We start from the raw sequence: 16,727 nt of genomic DNA, 5'->3' as shown, positions 1-16,727 counted from the left end.
CAACTTAAATGTTTGCCATTACTCACCAACTGTCCCATATTTTAGTCTATTTTCCCAGTCCACTTTAGCCAACTCTGCCTTCATACCTTTGTAGTCTCCTTTATTTAAGCTTAGGACACTGGTTTGAGATCCAATTTTCTCTCCCTCCAACTGAATTTGAAATTCAATCATATTATGGTCACTCATTCCTATAGGATCCTTTACTAGGAGATCCAACATTTGAAGAAGTGTTTATATGTCTTTGGTGTCAGTATAGGCATGTGCCATTTGAATGGAAAAACATTGGTTAAGAGCGGGCTTGTTACAATTCTGTGCAACTGAATTGTATTAAACTAAATCATTAATGTAGTTATTGGGCCGAAATCTGCGGTCGGAAGCATACTTCTGTACTACGCCTCCGACCCGAACAAAAATACAAACGTATCTGCTGGCTCCCGGGCTTCGGATTCTTCGGTCCTGGGCCTGCAGGCATACACCTGCATAATGACCCACGGATCCCTGGGACGCAGATGGTTCGGAATGGAATCCCCATAAGCTTATGAAAATCCCCAAATAAATAAATAATTAGCACAACTGAAATAAAAATAATGTTTGCATGTTCAAAATTAATTAAAAGCCCCTTTAATTAAGCATTTAAAATAAAAGTGTAATTTTTTGAAAAATAATTTTGAACATTTTAAACCGGTCCAAAATTTACATAAACTCATTTTAAATGCGTTTGTATGTTTTAATCATTTTAAAAATTTTAATTCAACATTTATTTTAACCTTGACAGATCGCAAGTTCTGGGTTTTCATGCATGTGGAAACCTAGAACTTGCGGGGCCATTCTGAGGGCTTACTACGGTGTACACATATTGGTCCCATAAAATCCGGGCCGTATATGTATATTATGATTTTGTAATTCTATGAGTGAATTTACAAGAGTGGGAAAGTTGCAATTGAGTTACTGTCTGCTGTACCATTGCGACTTAGAATTGTATCCAGTACCATATTTATACAGTATATGCATTTAAAAAAAAGTTTGCTTAAGGTACAAAGAACTTGCAAATTAGAAGGATAATTATGAAATGTCTCTGGTCAGTTGGAGAAAATCTCAGGCCAGAAGGGGAAAGACTAGAAGATAACGGTCAAGCTGTGAATAAAAGAAAAATAATAATAAATACATAAGTTTAATTGTATAACTAATTTTTATACAGAAAAAAATGACATGTTTTGTTGCAGAGGGTCCGTGGAATTTTTATAACATGGGAGGGGGGCCTCAAAAGCAAAAAGATTGCGACCCCTGCTTTATAGGTATGCTCTCCAATCCATCCGATTTTCCAAAATCTTTTGCTCCAGGTGATCCAGGACTAAACGGCTGGGTTGTGTTATGGATGCATCTAATATTCTGATATATGCCCTTGGCATGCAATGTTCTGGGAATCCATTAGCGGAAATGTTTCTACAATCTAGTTTGATATTTTAATGCAGTACTGAGGAAATGTTGCATTGTCAGGAGTGCTGTCCTTCAAATAGGATGTCAAACCTATATCTTGTTGTTTCAGGTGGATATAAAAGATTTCTAGCATTATTTGAAGAGTGGGAAATTCTCCCAGTGTCCTGGCCGACATTCCTCAGAATGGTGCTGGAGGATTAGAGGACTGCTAATGTGGTATCCTTGTTTAAGAAGGGAGAAAGGGATAGGCTGAGTAATTTCAGGCCTGTCAGCCTAACCTCAGTGGTGGGAAAATTATTGGAAAAAAATCCTGAAAGACAGGATAAATCTACACTTGGAAAGGCAGGAATTAATTAGGGATCGTTAGCATAGATTTGTTAAGGGAAGATCATGTTTGACTAACCTGATTGAATTTTTTGAGAAGGTAACCAAGAGGGTCGATGAGGGTAGTGCATACGATGTAGTGTATATGGACTTTAGAAAAGCTTTTGATAAGGTCCCACATGGTAGACTGGTCATGAAGGTTAAAGCCCATGGGATCCAGGGCAATGTGGCTAGTTGGATCCAAAATTGCCTTAGAGGTAGGAAGCAAGGCTAATGGTTGATTGATGTTTTTATGACTGGAAGGCTGTTTCCAGTGGGGTTCCGCAGAGCTCAGTATTGGGTTCCTTGCTTTTTATGGTATATATCAATGATTTAGATTTGAATATAGGGAGTATGATTAAGAAGTTTGCAGATGACACTAAAATTGGCTGTGTGGTTGATAATGAAGAGGAAAGTCATGGAATGCAGGAGGATATCAATCTGTTGGTTAGGTGGACAGACCAGTGGCAAATAGATTTAATTCCGAGAAGTGTGAGGTAATGCACTTGGGGAGAGCTAATAAAAAAAGGGTATACGCATTAAGCGGTAAGCCACTTAATAGTGGAGATGAACAAAGGGACCTTGGAGTGCTTGTCCATAGATCCCTGAAAGTAGCAAGACAGATGGATAAGGTGGTTAAGAAGGCATACGGAAAGCTTGCCCTTATTGGCTGAGGCATAGAATACAAGAGTAGGGAGGTTATGCTTAAATTGTTTAATACTCTGGTTAGGCCACAGCTGGAGTACTGCTTGCAGTTCTGGGCGCCGTATTATAGGAAGGACGTGATTGCACTAGAGAGGGTGCAGAGGAGATTTACTAGGATGCTGCCTGGAATGGAGAATCTTAGCTATGAGGACAGATTGGATAGGCTGGGTTTGTTCTCATTGGAATAGAGGAGGTTGAGAGGAGACCTCATTGAGGTGTACAAAATTTTGAGGGACCTGGATATAGTGGATAGCAAGGGCATATTTCCATTGGTGGAGGGGTCAATTATGAAGGGGCATAGTTTTAAGGTGGTTGGTGGAAGGCTCAGAGGGGATTTGAGGGGGGGCTTCTTCATGCAGAGGGTTGTGGGGGTCTGGAACTCGCTGCCTGGAAGAGTGGTGGATGCAGAAACTCTCATCACATTTAAAAGGTGTTTGGATGGGCACTTAAAGTGCCGTGACCTGCAGGCATATGGACCTAGAGCTGGTAATTAGCCTCTCCCAGGAGATCACATGGCTCCGGTTGGAATGGAGTGTAGAATTTTTCAGCATAAGGGGTATCGCAGTTGTGTGGGGCGGACTGGTTGGGCTGGGTGCTCTTTGCCTTTCCGCCATTGTTCATTGTTCATAGGTTTGTATGTAACCTTCAGGGCTGCTGACCGAGGTCCGTGCAGCTTTTTGTCAGCCGGCCCATTACGATGGGCCGAAATGGCACTGTAAATTTCTATGTTTTCTATGTTTCCATAACCGCTTAGCTTTGGGCACCAAACCTCAAGAAAGATATATTGGCCTTAGAAGGAGTGCATCACAGATTGAGCAGAATTATACCAGGGAGCCAAAATTCAGGGTCTCACAGATACCCGTTAGTGCCCGTTTGCAGTGGTCATTCCAAAAATCGAATGGCCGTCTCTTTGGGGTCAACTGGCTGACCCGACCTAAATTCAGGTCGGGGATTTTTCGGCCTGGACCCCATACCGCCCAAGTGGTATCACTGCCAATAAAATCAATAAAAAAAACAATAAAAATACTTACCCAGAGATTTTCACCTCACTCCGTGGATGCCTTGCCGCGCGGTGCCCCCGACAATTTCTCTGTCGGTGCACCTCTGCAGAGTGACTGCGGGCTGGCAACGCGGCCGCCCATAAAGGGGATGGCCACTGCTTCGACTGCATTGCAAGAATTTTTGCTGGCCGACTTGCCGATTGGCTGGCAAAATACGCGCTCCAGGTTTGGGTGCCAGGCCGCTGGCCCGGCCGAAACCCTCCCTGGTGGCCCAGTGGCAAAAGTTAAAAAATGATCGCATCTCTCCCCTTTAATTGAGGGGAGAGAGCGTGGTGACGCACACACGCTGTGACGTCACCATGCTGATTGACAGCGGCGGGCGGGCCTTACGACCCATTTTCAGTCAGTCAGCCTGGCTTTGAGTCTAAGGTCCACCGCCATTATGATCCATTTCCGGTAGGATAAAAATTAAAAGTCCTGAAAATGGATCGACTCACCGCACCAAGAGTTCCAGGTGAGTAACATCTAAAAACTCATAGGTTCCGCAGCTTTCTGCGTCCGAATCCTAACTCGCACCAAGTCCCGCTCGCCCATCACCCCTATGCTCGCTGACCTACATTGGCTCCCGATTAAGCCATTCCTTAATTTTAAAATTCTCATGCTTGTCTTCAAATCCCTTCTTGGCCTCACCCCTTCCTATCTCTGTAACATCCTTCAGCCCAAAACCCTCCGAGATGTTTGCATTCTTCCAATTCTGGCCTCTTGCGCATCCCCGATTTTAATCGCTCCACCATTGGTGGCGCTGCCAAGGAACTAAACTCTGGAATTCCTTCCCTGAACCTCTTCGCCTCTCTTTCCTCCTTTTAGACACTCCTACTTCTTCTGCCCTAATATCTTCTTATGTGGCACGGTGTCAAATGTTGTTTGTTAACGCTCCTGTGAAGCCCTGTAGGATGTTTTACTACATTAACGGCGCTATATAAATGCAAGTTGTTGTTGTTGTTGTAAGGGTATCAAGGGATATGGATCAGAGATGGATAACTGGAGTTATAATACAGATTAGCCATGATCTGACTGACCTAAATACCTTTCCCACTCATTTTAATAGCAGACCTATCCACCTGTGCACTATGAAGTGGCCCATTACATGATCACTATTTTGTATGTAACACTTGCCACCAGAGGGTGCGACTGTTGGAGTCCTAGTGGTCACCTGCACACACGTGCAGGGCCTGTATAAAAGGTTTGCTGCCATGTTGTTTTGCACTCTGAATTGTAATAAAGTAGACTAAGGTCACAGTAGTTTTAGCTCACAGTACACAGACTCGTGGAGTCATTCTATACATAATAATTAGCGACGAGTAACAGAATATGAACTTTCATGCAACCATGGCTGCCATTGGAATATTGGAGAGATTTGTAGAGGGTGACGATTTGGCCTCGACCAGTACTTCGGGCCAAAGATCTGAAGGAACTGCCAACACAGTCAAGCATAGGGCGATCCTCCTCACCGTTTGTGGATCTGAAATATACGGCCTCATCAAGAATCTGCTCGCACCAACAAAACCAATGGAGAAGGAATACCCAGAGTTGTGTACGCTGCTTCGGGACCCCCTCAAGCTGAAGGAGAGCCTCCTCATAGCCAGGTATCATTTCTACACGCACCATCGCTCCGGGGGCCAGGACATAGCGATGTCACCAACCTGAGACGTCTCGCCGGACCTTGCAATTTTGGAGCTGCGTTGGGGGAAATGCTGCGGGACTTTTTCGTGTTGGGCATCAGCCACGAGGCCATTCTTCAGAAGCTGCTGGCTGCCGAAACCCTAGACCTGAGCAGGGCCATCGCGGTCGCCCAGGCATGCATGTCCACGGATGATAACACCAAACAGATATTCACTCAGCATTGAAGCTCACCGGCAAGTACTATGCATAAAATATTGACGCTAGCAGGCAGAACTACATATAGCAACGCTTATACATCTGCTGCTGCAAGACCTGTGATGACTCAGAGTCTGCCATCGGGGGCGAATGTGAATCCATTAGCACCGCGGTGGCGCTGCGGGGGTAATCATCGGGCCCATTAATGTCGATTCAAGCACTACATGTGCAAAGGCTGCGCGACAATGGGGCACCTCCAGCGAATGTGCAGACATGCTATGACACACCACGTGGCAGAGAATGATCAATCTGTCGTGGATCACGCAGCACAGGCAACTCAACCCGAGAAAGAAGTATATGGGTACATACCTTCACCACCAATAGCCCTCCTATAATGCTGAAAGTCAAATTAAATGGAGTTCCAGTATCCATGGAGTTGGACACGGGTGCGACTCAGTCAATAATGAGCCAGAAGGCTTTCGAGGAACTGTGGGGCAACAAGGCACAAAGGCCCAAACTGAGCCCGATTAATGCAAAGCTGCGAACCTACACCAAAGAGCTCATACCAGTCATTGGAAGTGCGGCAGTGAAGGTATATACGATGGAGCTGTGCATGTCTTATTGTGGATTATTCCAGGCAATGGCCCAACGCTGTTTGGCAGAAGCTGACTAGAAAGGATTTGATGGAACTGGAATGACATCAAAGCACTATCTTCAGTGGATGACACCTCGTGTGCTCAAGTGCTGAGCAAGTTTCCCTCGCTATTCGAACCAGGCATCGGCAACTTCACAGGCGCCAAGGTGCAGATCCATCTAGGCCCCGATGCACGGCCCGTCCATCACAAAGCTCAGGCAGTTCCGTACATGAACAGGGAGAAAGTCGAGATCGAACTGGACAGACTCCAACATGAAGGAATCATATCGTCAGTCAAGTTCAAGGAATGGGCCAGTCCAATTGTTCCGGTGTTGAAAAGCGATGGCACGGTCAGAATCTGTGGAGACTACAAGGTAACGATCAATCGAGTTTTGTTACAGGACCAGTACCCGCCACCAAGGCGGATAACCTGTTTGCAACGTTACTGTGGGGAAGGTCGTTCACTAAGCTGGATCTAACCTCTGCCTACATAACACAGGAGCTGGCTGAATCTTCGAAAAGACTGACGTGCATCAACACACACAAAGGACTGTTTATACACCACAGATGCCCTTTTGGGATTCGCTCGGCTGCAGCCATTTTCCAGAGAAACATGGAGAGTTTGTTGAAATCCATTCCGCGCACCGTTGTGTTTCAAGACGACATCCTGATCACCGGTTGTGACACCATCGAACATCTACACAACCTGGACGAGATTCTAAGTCGCTTAGATAGAATGGGACTCAGGTTGAAACGCTCCAAGTATGTTTTCCTGGTGCCAGAAGTCGAATTTTTGGGAAGAAAGATTGCAGCAGACGGCATCAGGCTTACGGACTCAAAGACAGAGGCCATCAAGCGTGCACCCAGACCCCAGAATGTGACGGAGCTGCGTTTGTTCCTGGGACTCCTCAACTACTTCGGTAACTTTTTACCCGGGTTGAGCACTTTGCTGGAACCTTTCCACATGTTGCTACGTAAGGGTGACGACTGGGTTTGGGGGAAATTTCAAGAGACAGCTGTAAGTTGTAGTCCCGGGGGTCTGGTTCACCTCTTACCTACTTGAACAGTACGAATCGCTCCCACTCCCTTGGGTTCTAGACTCTGGGGGGTGTGGTAAAGTGCAAAGGACAACTGGTTTGATGCAAGGAACTTTGATTTTATTACAGACAAGGAAATACAATGTCAAACTTATAAGCACTCTAATAAAGAACATTCAAAGGGGGTTACAGTAAAAATTACACCTGCCACCTCCCAATACCTAATCCTAGCTAGGTTAGACTCCAGGGTAGGCAGGGACTATGCTTACCAATCCTTTCTAGTCAAATAGCGGTAGTTTGCGATTTCGGGGTTTGTTGAATTCTGTTGGTTCTGCTTGCCGTACCCCGAACGTCGGAGGAGACTTTTTACTGGGCAATCTTCAGTTGGGTTGAGTCCGCTGATGCGGTAAGGCGCGTTTTGGAGTTGTGGGATAAGTGCCCATTTTCTTTCGTTAAAAGTAGGTTTTTACAGTTCTTTAGGTAATGTTTTACCCATTGGTAACTCAGGAACAGCTTGTCGAGTGGAACCTTTAGATTCTTCGGTTTCTTTCTGTTGGAGTTTTGTTTCGAGTTTGGTCGATCGCGGTGGTTTTAGTGGTACCTCGTTGGCTGTGTTTGGTTGCTGCCGCAATGGTGATGTTCTTTCCTCCCTTTTGGACTTCAGGACTTCGAGGCTGGATAAGTTTGTTTTCAACTGTTGCGTTGGTTTCTCTCCCTTCTTGATGGCATAGTCACAGTATGGCACAGACGAAGTATGGCATATCCTCTGTTAAAACAGGGGGCCAGTTATACGGTTTATGTTGTCCTAATCTTTGTGCCAAATCAGTCCAGGATTCTTTGTTTAAATTTGGCGGGCTTGACATTTCTTTGTAATATTTTGGCAGGCTTGTTAAAAGTTAATATGTCTTGGGTGGGTTGCTCTTCTAAATCTGTTTCCTGATGGAAATATTAGCTTGGTAATTGCAATGTTCTTTTGCATACAAGCTGTAGTGGGCCCTTTGATCTTATTCATGCTGAAGATGGCTTTTCTCGGTTCAGTTCGATGGCTGGCCATCTCTGAGTTATTGTTGTAATGTTAATGTCTCTTGTGGAGAGGGTTTTCGAGTATCCATTTCTCCAGACAATTTACCTTCGTCCCAACACCCAGACAGTTCCAATAATCAAGTTGGCTCCTTTAGTTCTTTAGGCCCGCCCACCGACTTGAATTTGTCTTGTAAAAGTCCAAAATTTGATTAAAGTTTGTAGTTTCTTCCATAAGCACGTTAGGATTTCAAATTTTCCAGTAGATAGTCCCAAATTAAATTTCCTTTCCAATGAGGCTAAACACTGGGGGTGATTCTCGTGAATTTTGACCTTTTGCAGCCTTTGAGAAGACCAGAAACCTACTTTGTTCTAATAAGTTACATAGTGTATGACCCGTGTAAACGATTAGTGCTAGCTTGTGATGCATCTTTGTATGGGGTTGGCTGTGTGTTAGAGCAAACCAATATATTGGTCAAACTCCAGCCGGTTGTATACGCATCTAGAAGTCTCTCTAAGGCTGAAAGAGCCTATAGCATGGTTGAGAAAGAGGCGTTAGCATGTTTATTTGATGTCAAGAAAATGCACCAATATCTATTTCGACTGTGGCTTGAGCTTGAAATGGACCACAAGCCGCTCATTTCGCTGTTTTCAGAAAGCAAAGGTATAAACACCAATGCTTCGTCCCGCATCCAAAGATGGGCCTAACATTGTCCGCTTATGACTCTCTTATCCGCCACAGACCAGGCACCGAAAATTGTGCCGATGCTGTCAGCTGGCTACCATTACCCACTACCGGGGTTGAAATGGCGCAGCCCGCAGACTTGTTTCTGGTCATGGATGCTTTTGAGAGCGAGGGGTCACCCGTCATGGCTCGCAAGAACAGCCAGAATCCTGGGCTATCACTAGTAAAAAGCTACGTCCTTAATGGAAACTGGTCGGCAGTTCCCACCAAAATGCAAGATGAAATTAAGTCGTTTCACCAACGCAAAGCTGAAATGTCCATCCCGTTGTATTGTCTTTTATGGAGTAATCGCGTGGTTTTACCAAAAAAAGGCAGGGAAACGTTTATACGTGACCTATACAATACCCACCCAGGCATCGTCATGATGAAGGCTATAGCCAGGTCGCATGTCTGTTGGCCTGGCATTGACTCGGACTTGGAGTCATGCGTGCAGCAGTGCAACACTTGCTCGCAACTGAGCAATGCACCGAGAGAAGCTCCACTGAGTCTGTGGTCATGGCCCTCCAAACTGTGGTCCAGGATCCACTTGGATTTTGCTGGCCCCTTTCTGTGGATGCTTACTCCAAATGGATTGAATGTGTAATCATGTTATCCAGCACATCCACAGCCACCATTGAAAGCCTCCGGGCTATGTTCGCCACCCATGGCCTGCCCAACATCCTTGTCAGTGACAATGGACCGTGTTTCACCAGTTCGGAATTCAATGAGTTTATGACCCGCAATGGCATCAAGCATGTCAGGTCTGCCCCATTTAAGCCCGCATCCAACGGTCAAGCAGAGTGAGCAGTCCAAACATTCAAACAGAGCCTGAAACGCGTAACGGACGGCTCCCTGCAGACCCGTTTGTCTCGCATTTTGCTCAGTTACCAGACGCGACCCCACTCGCTCACCGGAGTGCCCCGGCAGGATTGTTAATGAAGACAGCCCTCAAAACCAGGCTCTCCCTAGTCCACCCAGATCTCAATGATCATGTGGAAACCCGGCGACACCGACAGAACATGTACCACGATCGCGCGGCTGTATCACATGACATTAATGTTAAGGACCCTGTGTTTATCCTGAATTACGGTCATGGTCCCAAATGGGTTGCTGGCACGATTTTGGCCAAGGAGGGGAATAGAGTGTTTATTGTCAAACTGTTAAATGGCCAGAAGTGCAGAAAGCATATCGATCAGACAAAATTGCGTTTTACGGACAACCAGGAACAATGTGAAGAGGACCTCACCATCGATAATCCATACACACACACAGCAATTGACCCTGCTGCCAATCATGAAGATGAACCCACCGTTCCTGACAGGCCGGTCAGACCAGCTGTGGTGCAGTGCAGCAATGGTTCGACCGACTCCTCCACGATCAACCAGGGAGCGAAGGGGTCTGGATCGCCTCAACCTGTAAATAACTTGTACCGAAGACTTTGGAGGTGGAGTGATGTTATGTATGTAATCGTGAATACTTGCCACCAGAGGGCGTGACTGTTGGAGTCCTCGTGGTCACCTGCACACACGTGCAGGGCCAGTATAAAAGGTTTGCTGCCATGGTGTTTTGCACTCTGAGTTGTAATAAAGTAGACCAAGGTCACAGTAGTTTTAACTCACAGTACACAGACTCATGGAGTCATTCTATACATAATAATCCCTAATAGTGTTCTCTGTACTACTTCAAGCATGATGAAAGCCCATCTTTGGATCAGCTGCTACCTTATCCTGCACCGCCAGAAGACTGCAGTATCCATAGGTCTTTCTATATGACTTCACAGCTGTAGCAAGTGGAGTCTTCCATCGGCAATGCTTTGGTCAGCCTTAAATTAGTCTATGATTTGATCATACTCAGATAATAACTTTCTTTTATAAGCCAGCCCCATAAGGGTTGAATCCATGGGCTGGATTTTTATAGGGAAGGCAGGTTTGAGCCGGGGGTCATTGATGCGGGCAGGAAACCCGGGAGAACGACAGGGCCTGATTTGCATCTGAAGCCTCTGTTTCCCGCCCGCAGCCAGTCAGCGGGAGAGGCTGGCTGGCTCCAGGCCACACAGTGAAGGGAGGCAGCAGTCCTCGCCTTGCTGTAACTGTCGGGTTTTAAGACGTGTGTAAAACCCGACCAGCTACAGATAAAAACAAAAGGGAGGTTAAAGAAGAGGTTTTCAGCCTCATTGTAATATTTAAATTGACATCCGCTTCCTGGCAGCAGGTTGGCTGCCCGTCCCCATCTCGTCACCCTTTCCCGCCTCCGTTAAAATGGGCGGGTTGGATGGAAGTTCAGGTCGGGATTCTGATTTGTAACAAAATCATTACCCCTCACCCGTTCTTTTAGGTTAAAATCCCTCCCGTGTATCTGTAGATGAGGAAGAACAAAGCTGAGCTTCCAGAAATGCAGAAGTGATTACATCTCATGTTTTAGCGACAAACTAATCCTTACACGAGGACCTGCAATTATTGCTCCAGACAGTTCTTCCCAGACATATAATAGGATACCTGACTTTAGCACTTCCAATTGCCAAGTAAGCTGCTACATACTAATCCATCTCTTGGAGGCCAACCTGAAGATAACTTGTACTACAAGGACCATTTTCCCCATGTGCGCAAAGGCCATGACTGCATGAAATTGGTGATATATGACAAATCAGTGTCCAGAAGCATCACGCGACACAGATTCTGTCAACGCAGGGCAACATATTTATCACTTTCCTTGTGGAAAGGAGGCATCAGCTCGACATGGCCCAGAGCTTTTGCCCGGTTTCAGGGATCATAAGAGTGCAGAACATTGTACAAGGCACTCATGTACTGTATGAATTGTTGAGCCTGACTGTCATCCTATGCCAGGCAAGGTACATTGCTATTCTCTGGCAGGGTGCCCTGTTTGCCAAATTACCTTCCCCAGACCCACCTTATACAGTAGTGTGTCCACTTTGCCAACCATCAAGCAGAGGTTAAGGTACAAGACACCATTTTAGTCCCCCAATTGGACTTCCTTTTGGTTCATTTGTACCTGGTATTTCTTCTACACACCCTCCCCGTAACCATGGCAAAGGATGATGACGTTTTACATGCTCAAAGCCTATGCCGCTCTGATCCTGAGCTGCCAGTAGGAAACTGCACTCAGAAGTAGCAAGAGTCATGGATTGAGCTACAAATTTGTACCCCAATTCTCTGACCTGTGTTCTTTGGGGGCAGCAGATTGCACAAATACCAACTCAAAATGCTCCTAATGAAAACAATAGAAATTTGTAAAAGTGAATACAGAGAGCTAATACAGAAATTATAAAGGGTCCTAGTCACTGTCAATATTGTGGGGGTCAGTTTAACTTTCAGTGATAGTAAAACAGGTGAGATTGGATGGGCTGCCCATAATACACTCCGCCTGATTTTTCTTTCCATTAATTTGCATCCGATATCACCTGTTTTACACCATCACTTAAAGTTCACGTTACCATCAGTGTGTAAACCTCCACGGTAGGGTCGATAACTGATTTGATCATTGCACTAGTTCTACAAGGTTCAATAACTGGCAAAAAGGGATGCAGTTTGGGGCCAATTTTGACACAAAATGCAATTTAGTACACCCTTTGATAAAGTATTTTATACAATGGTAAAACCACAATGCCCATGTTTTTTCATTAAATGACCTGCCATCTTACGTGTCAATGATTTAAAACAAAACAAAATTAATGCTGAAGGTCAAAGTTCATTCCAATGTCTCAACCATTTTTGTCACAGAAGGTATAAACAGGAACAGGTAAACAGCAAGGGAGAATTCCTATAACCTGCCAGTAGGGCCTCTCCTCTTCTTGGTGTCGTAGTGCTGCAAATGAGTAATTGCCAATAAATGTACGCATGCATTCAATCAGACTGTTGCAAAGATTCTTCACTCAGATATTGGAAGGCACGTCTGTGCAATGGTGAAATACTATATCATTTTGCACCAAGGCTTTAAAGTGGCAGAGGAATATATTACATAGTATCATATATCTGATAAAGTCAGAGAGGAAAGCTTTTCATTTAATAGAATCAGCCAAATTGCTCCCATTTTAATAATTTAAGTATATGAGATGAGGTTTCATCAAAGTTGTCATCAATAATACCTGAATATAATTGATCCTAATGCACAAAAATTGAAACTGTCTTTACATATTTTTCACATCATTGTCATATGTACATGTTCAAATGTAGAGTCAATGGAGTGTGAGGTTGAAAAATCATCTGAAAATCAAAACTTAGACCCACTAATGAAAACTTCAGAACCAGACAACGATCACAATTTATTACATGGCTATCCTTTCTTCAAAGTGTAGCAAGTTTATTTAGAAGAGTTTTGACATTATAGCTCAGAATTCATATTACAGAAAACTAGGAAGATTGATTGAAGAGCAAAGGGCGGGGGGTGGGGGGGCAAGACATCTGCCATTCGTGCCCAAAATAATTGATATGTGCACATCATGTTTTCTGTCTTGACTAAGTAATGGGTTACATTGAAAATTAACTGAGAATAAGTAAACCTACTTACAGCAGTCAAGTTCATCTGATCCATCTTCACAGTCTGATTTGTAGTCACAAACCAGGTCAGACTCAATACACTTGGCATTTTGACAGATGTAATCTGTGATAGCTGGACAAAAGCCTGATAAACTGCCATCTGAAACATTGTAAATAAACACAGTTAAATCAAGATTCAGCAAACTTGAATGTGCCTGCAAATTGTAACCAAATCCTACCTACTCTCGCTTAAAAGGGTTTAGTCTTAAAACTAATGCTTCTGGAAAGACACAAAGGGACTGAATTTCCTACAGTTATGTTGATGGGGGGAGAAATTGGATGAGGAATTATTCTTTAAGGTCCCATTCCTGGATTTCCCACCAAAAGTAACAACAAGCTTCCAATTCATCTACCCAAACATGAGTGGATGTATTGACAAGGTGCAAATCACTGGTATATGTTATATGATGTGTTTCCTGTTATTTGCATCACAGCAATGCTACTTGGTCAAAATGCTGTTTATTCCTGTATATAGCTGTGGTGTATGTAGCACACAAATCACTGACTCCACACGGTCTGGTGTAAGTCTAACTGCTGTGACCTTCGTCTTTTATTGTTCAGCTCCAGAGTGCCTCCCAGGTGTGGTGGTCAGCCTTATATAGCCTTTGTTACAGGTACTACCAGGGTTTCCCACCGCAGCGCCCTCTGTGGTGTGGCATAGTACTTACAATACATTTAAGGTACTGGGACGATACACACATCATTACATAACATCAGCTTCCCCCCCCCCCCCACCTGGAAGCAGGACAACGATACACACATCATTACATAACATCACACTTGTCCAATGGAAGGCAGGTGGGCATAGACAGTGCGTTAGTATGGTACATATTATCTGGTACATTAACTGGTTATTGACTGGTAGCGGAACCTTGATTTCCTTGTTAGCCGTTATCATTAATTGTACTTCATCCATTATTTTACACAAATACAGTGGCCATTCAGCATAAAAAAAGTAATTCTTATTATAAATTCACTATCTCACATTAACATAGCTCATTTTAAACTTGCTCTGCCAAACAGAAGTCCTTTGTGGGGACCACCTCTTTGTAAGGCCCGTTTAAGGCTCCCAGGTGCATTTCCTTTTTATGGCGACATCTTTGATGCAGGAGGATTCCACGAGGCTTCTCCTTGGGCGCCGCCATTTTTGATGCTCTGCAGCTCCGACACGATGCCACCGCCATCTTCTTCTCCGCCGCTCCGAATGCCCTTCGCCATCGCAGCCTCCGCTCCCCTCCGCTGCCACCTGACTTGCCGCTTCTCCTGCGGCCGTTGTGGCCTCTCCAGCGGCCGCACTTGCCGCGTCCCCCGCGAACTCCGTAGCGGCCTCCCCTGCGGCTGCCATGGCCGCCCGACGCTACCAGCTTCTCGGAAGGGCCCGCCCAACTGCCTCTTCTTCTGCGCGGCTCTTCCGAACCGCCGGCCCCTGGATCCCTCAGCACCCCGCCTGGAGCGCCCCGCCGGTTCACCTTCCCCCCACTAGGCCCCTCTGTGCAGGGCTGCTTGCCTGTGGGGACTGAGGCTGCAGGGTCTCTGTGTGAGATCCAGGCCTGGGACTTGCCTGTGGGGATTAAGGCTGCAGGGTCTCTGTGTGAGATCCGGGGCTGGGACTTGCCTGTGGGGACTGAGGCTGCAGGGTCTCTGTGTGAGGTCCGGGCCTGGGACTTGCCTGTGGGGGGATTGAGGCTGCAGCTCCAGCTCGGTCGGCGCTGCTCTCTGGGGACCCGGGGCACGGCAGCACCCCGGGGAGCAGCAGCCTGTGGAGTGATGAAGTCTTCCCAGCTCCCACGGACCGTCCCCATCCACCTCCGGCCGAGGAGTGTCGGCCCATCACCTGCAACGACCCACAAAGGTAAAGTGTGCATCTCATTCCCGTGGGATACCTGCACCATCGCTCTGCCAAGAACAAGTATTAGTTCCCTGGTGTAGGTACGCAGCTTCGCAGTGACTGGGACCAGATTGGGTCGTGTAGCTGGGTTAATCCACAGTTTATCAAAAGTTCTCCGACTCATCAACGACGGACCCGAGCCCGTGTCCACTTCCATACTCACTGGGACTGCGTTGATTTTTACTTCACTTATCACTGGGGGCGAATCGTCGGTGCACGTATACAGTCCAAGCACCTCATCTTCTTCTACCTGCTCCTCGCTGAACAGTGGATCATCCCCCATCTCCTCAGCCACATGGTGAGTCCAATTTCTTTTACACATACGCTGAAGGTGGCCTTTAACATGGCAGGTATTGCACGTGTACTCCGCAAACCTGCACTAGTGAGCCCCATGGCTTCCTCCACAGCGCCAGCATGGTGCTGCGTGATTGGCCCCCCTCGGCGGACTCTGAGCTCCAGGATCCCGAGGTCCGTGCTCTCTGCCCCGGGCAGAGCCACATTCTGCAGTTTTGTCCGTGGTGGGCGCTATCCTGTGGACAGTGCCTGCCGGGTTCGAGACTGTGTGGATTATTTGCTTGGTGCTGCAAGTCGAGGTCATATATGCTCAGCTGATGGCGATGGCCTTTGTCAGAGTGACTGTGGGTTCCGTGGCCAGCAGCTTGTGAAGGAGGCCCTCGTGGCCAATCCCCATAACGAAAACGTCCCGCAAAGCCTCGTTAAGGTGTGCCCCAAAATCACACGGCGCCGCGAGTCTCCTGAGGTCCGCAGCATATTTGGTGACATCCTGGCCCTCAGGTCTGCAGTGATGGTAAAATTTGTATCTGGCCGTGAGGATGCTCTCCTTCGGTTTCAACTGGTCACGAATGAGTTCAGTCAGCTCCTCGTATGACTTGTCCCTGGCGCTCCCAGGTGCCAACAAATTCCTGATGAGACAGTAAACCTCATCTCCACAACTGCAGAGCAATATCGCCTTATGCTTCTCTCTCATTGCGTATGTGTCCTCCGTCAGGTCAATTGCTGTGAAGTAGTACTCGAGCCTTTTCATAAAGGCCTCCCAATCATTGCCCACGGTAAAATCCTTTAGCGAGCCCAGAGTAGCCATGGTTGCGTGGAGTTCGTCCGCTTCCTCATTGCCAATGTGGTGTATGTAGCACACAAATCACTGACTCCACACGGTCTGGTGTAAGTCTAACTGCTGTGACCTTCATCCTTTATTGTTCAGCTCCAGAGTGCCTCCCAGGTGTGGTGGTCAGCCTTATATAGTCCTTGTTACAGGTGCTACCAGGGTTTCCCACCTCAGCGCCCTCTGTGGTGTGGCATAGTACTTACATTACATTTAAGGTACTAGGACGATACACACATCATTACATAACAATAGCGTTACTATGGCATGCGGAGGAGTGGTTTAAATTCTTGGGCTCCCAGGGAATGTAGTCAATCACAGTGCTGTCAATACACTTCCTCTGCCCGAAGTTACGTAGCTGCAG

The 16,727-nt window shown here is 46.3% G+C and overlaps 1 protein-coding gene across 1 annotated transcript in view; it reads right to left on the bottom strand.

The window, feature by feature from the left end:
* LOC139264152 (MAM and LDL-receptor class A domain-containing protein 1-like) overlaps positions 1-16,727 on the bottom strand; it is an 886,997-nt gene that overhangs the window by 138,824 nt on the left and 731,446 nt on the right. Inside the window, exon 29 of the mRNA XM_070880238.1 lies at positions 13,324-13,452. Within this exon, the coding sequence (XP_070736339.1) occupies positions 13,324-13,452 (129 nt within the window). The remainder of the gene's footprint in view (positions 1-13,323; positions 13,453-16,727) is intronic.

Source organism: Pristiophorus japonicus, chromosome 5 (genome assembly GCF_044704955.1).
Source record: "Pristiophorus japonicus isolate sPriJap1 chromosome 5, sPriJap1.hap1, whole genome shotgun sequence".
Lineage (NCBI taxonomy): Eukaryota > Metazoa > Chordata > Chondrichthyes > Pristiophoridae > Pristiophorus > Pristiophorus japonicus.
Note: the sequence above shows the minus strand (reverse complement) of the source record. Positions and strands in the feature narration are given on the sequence as shown.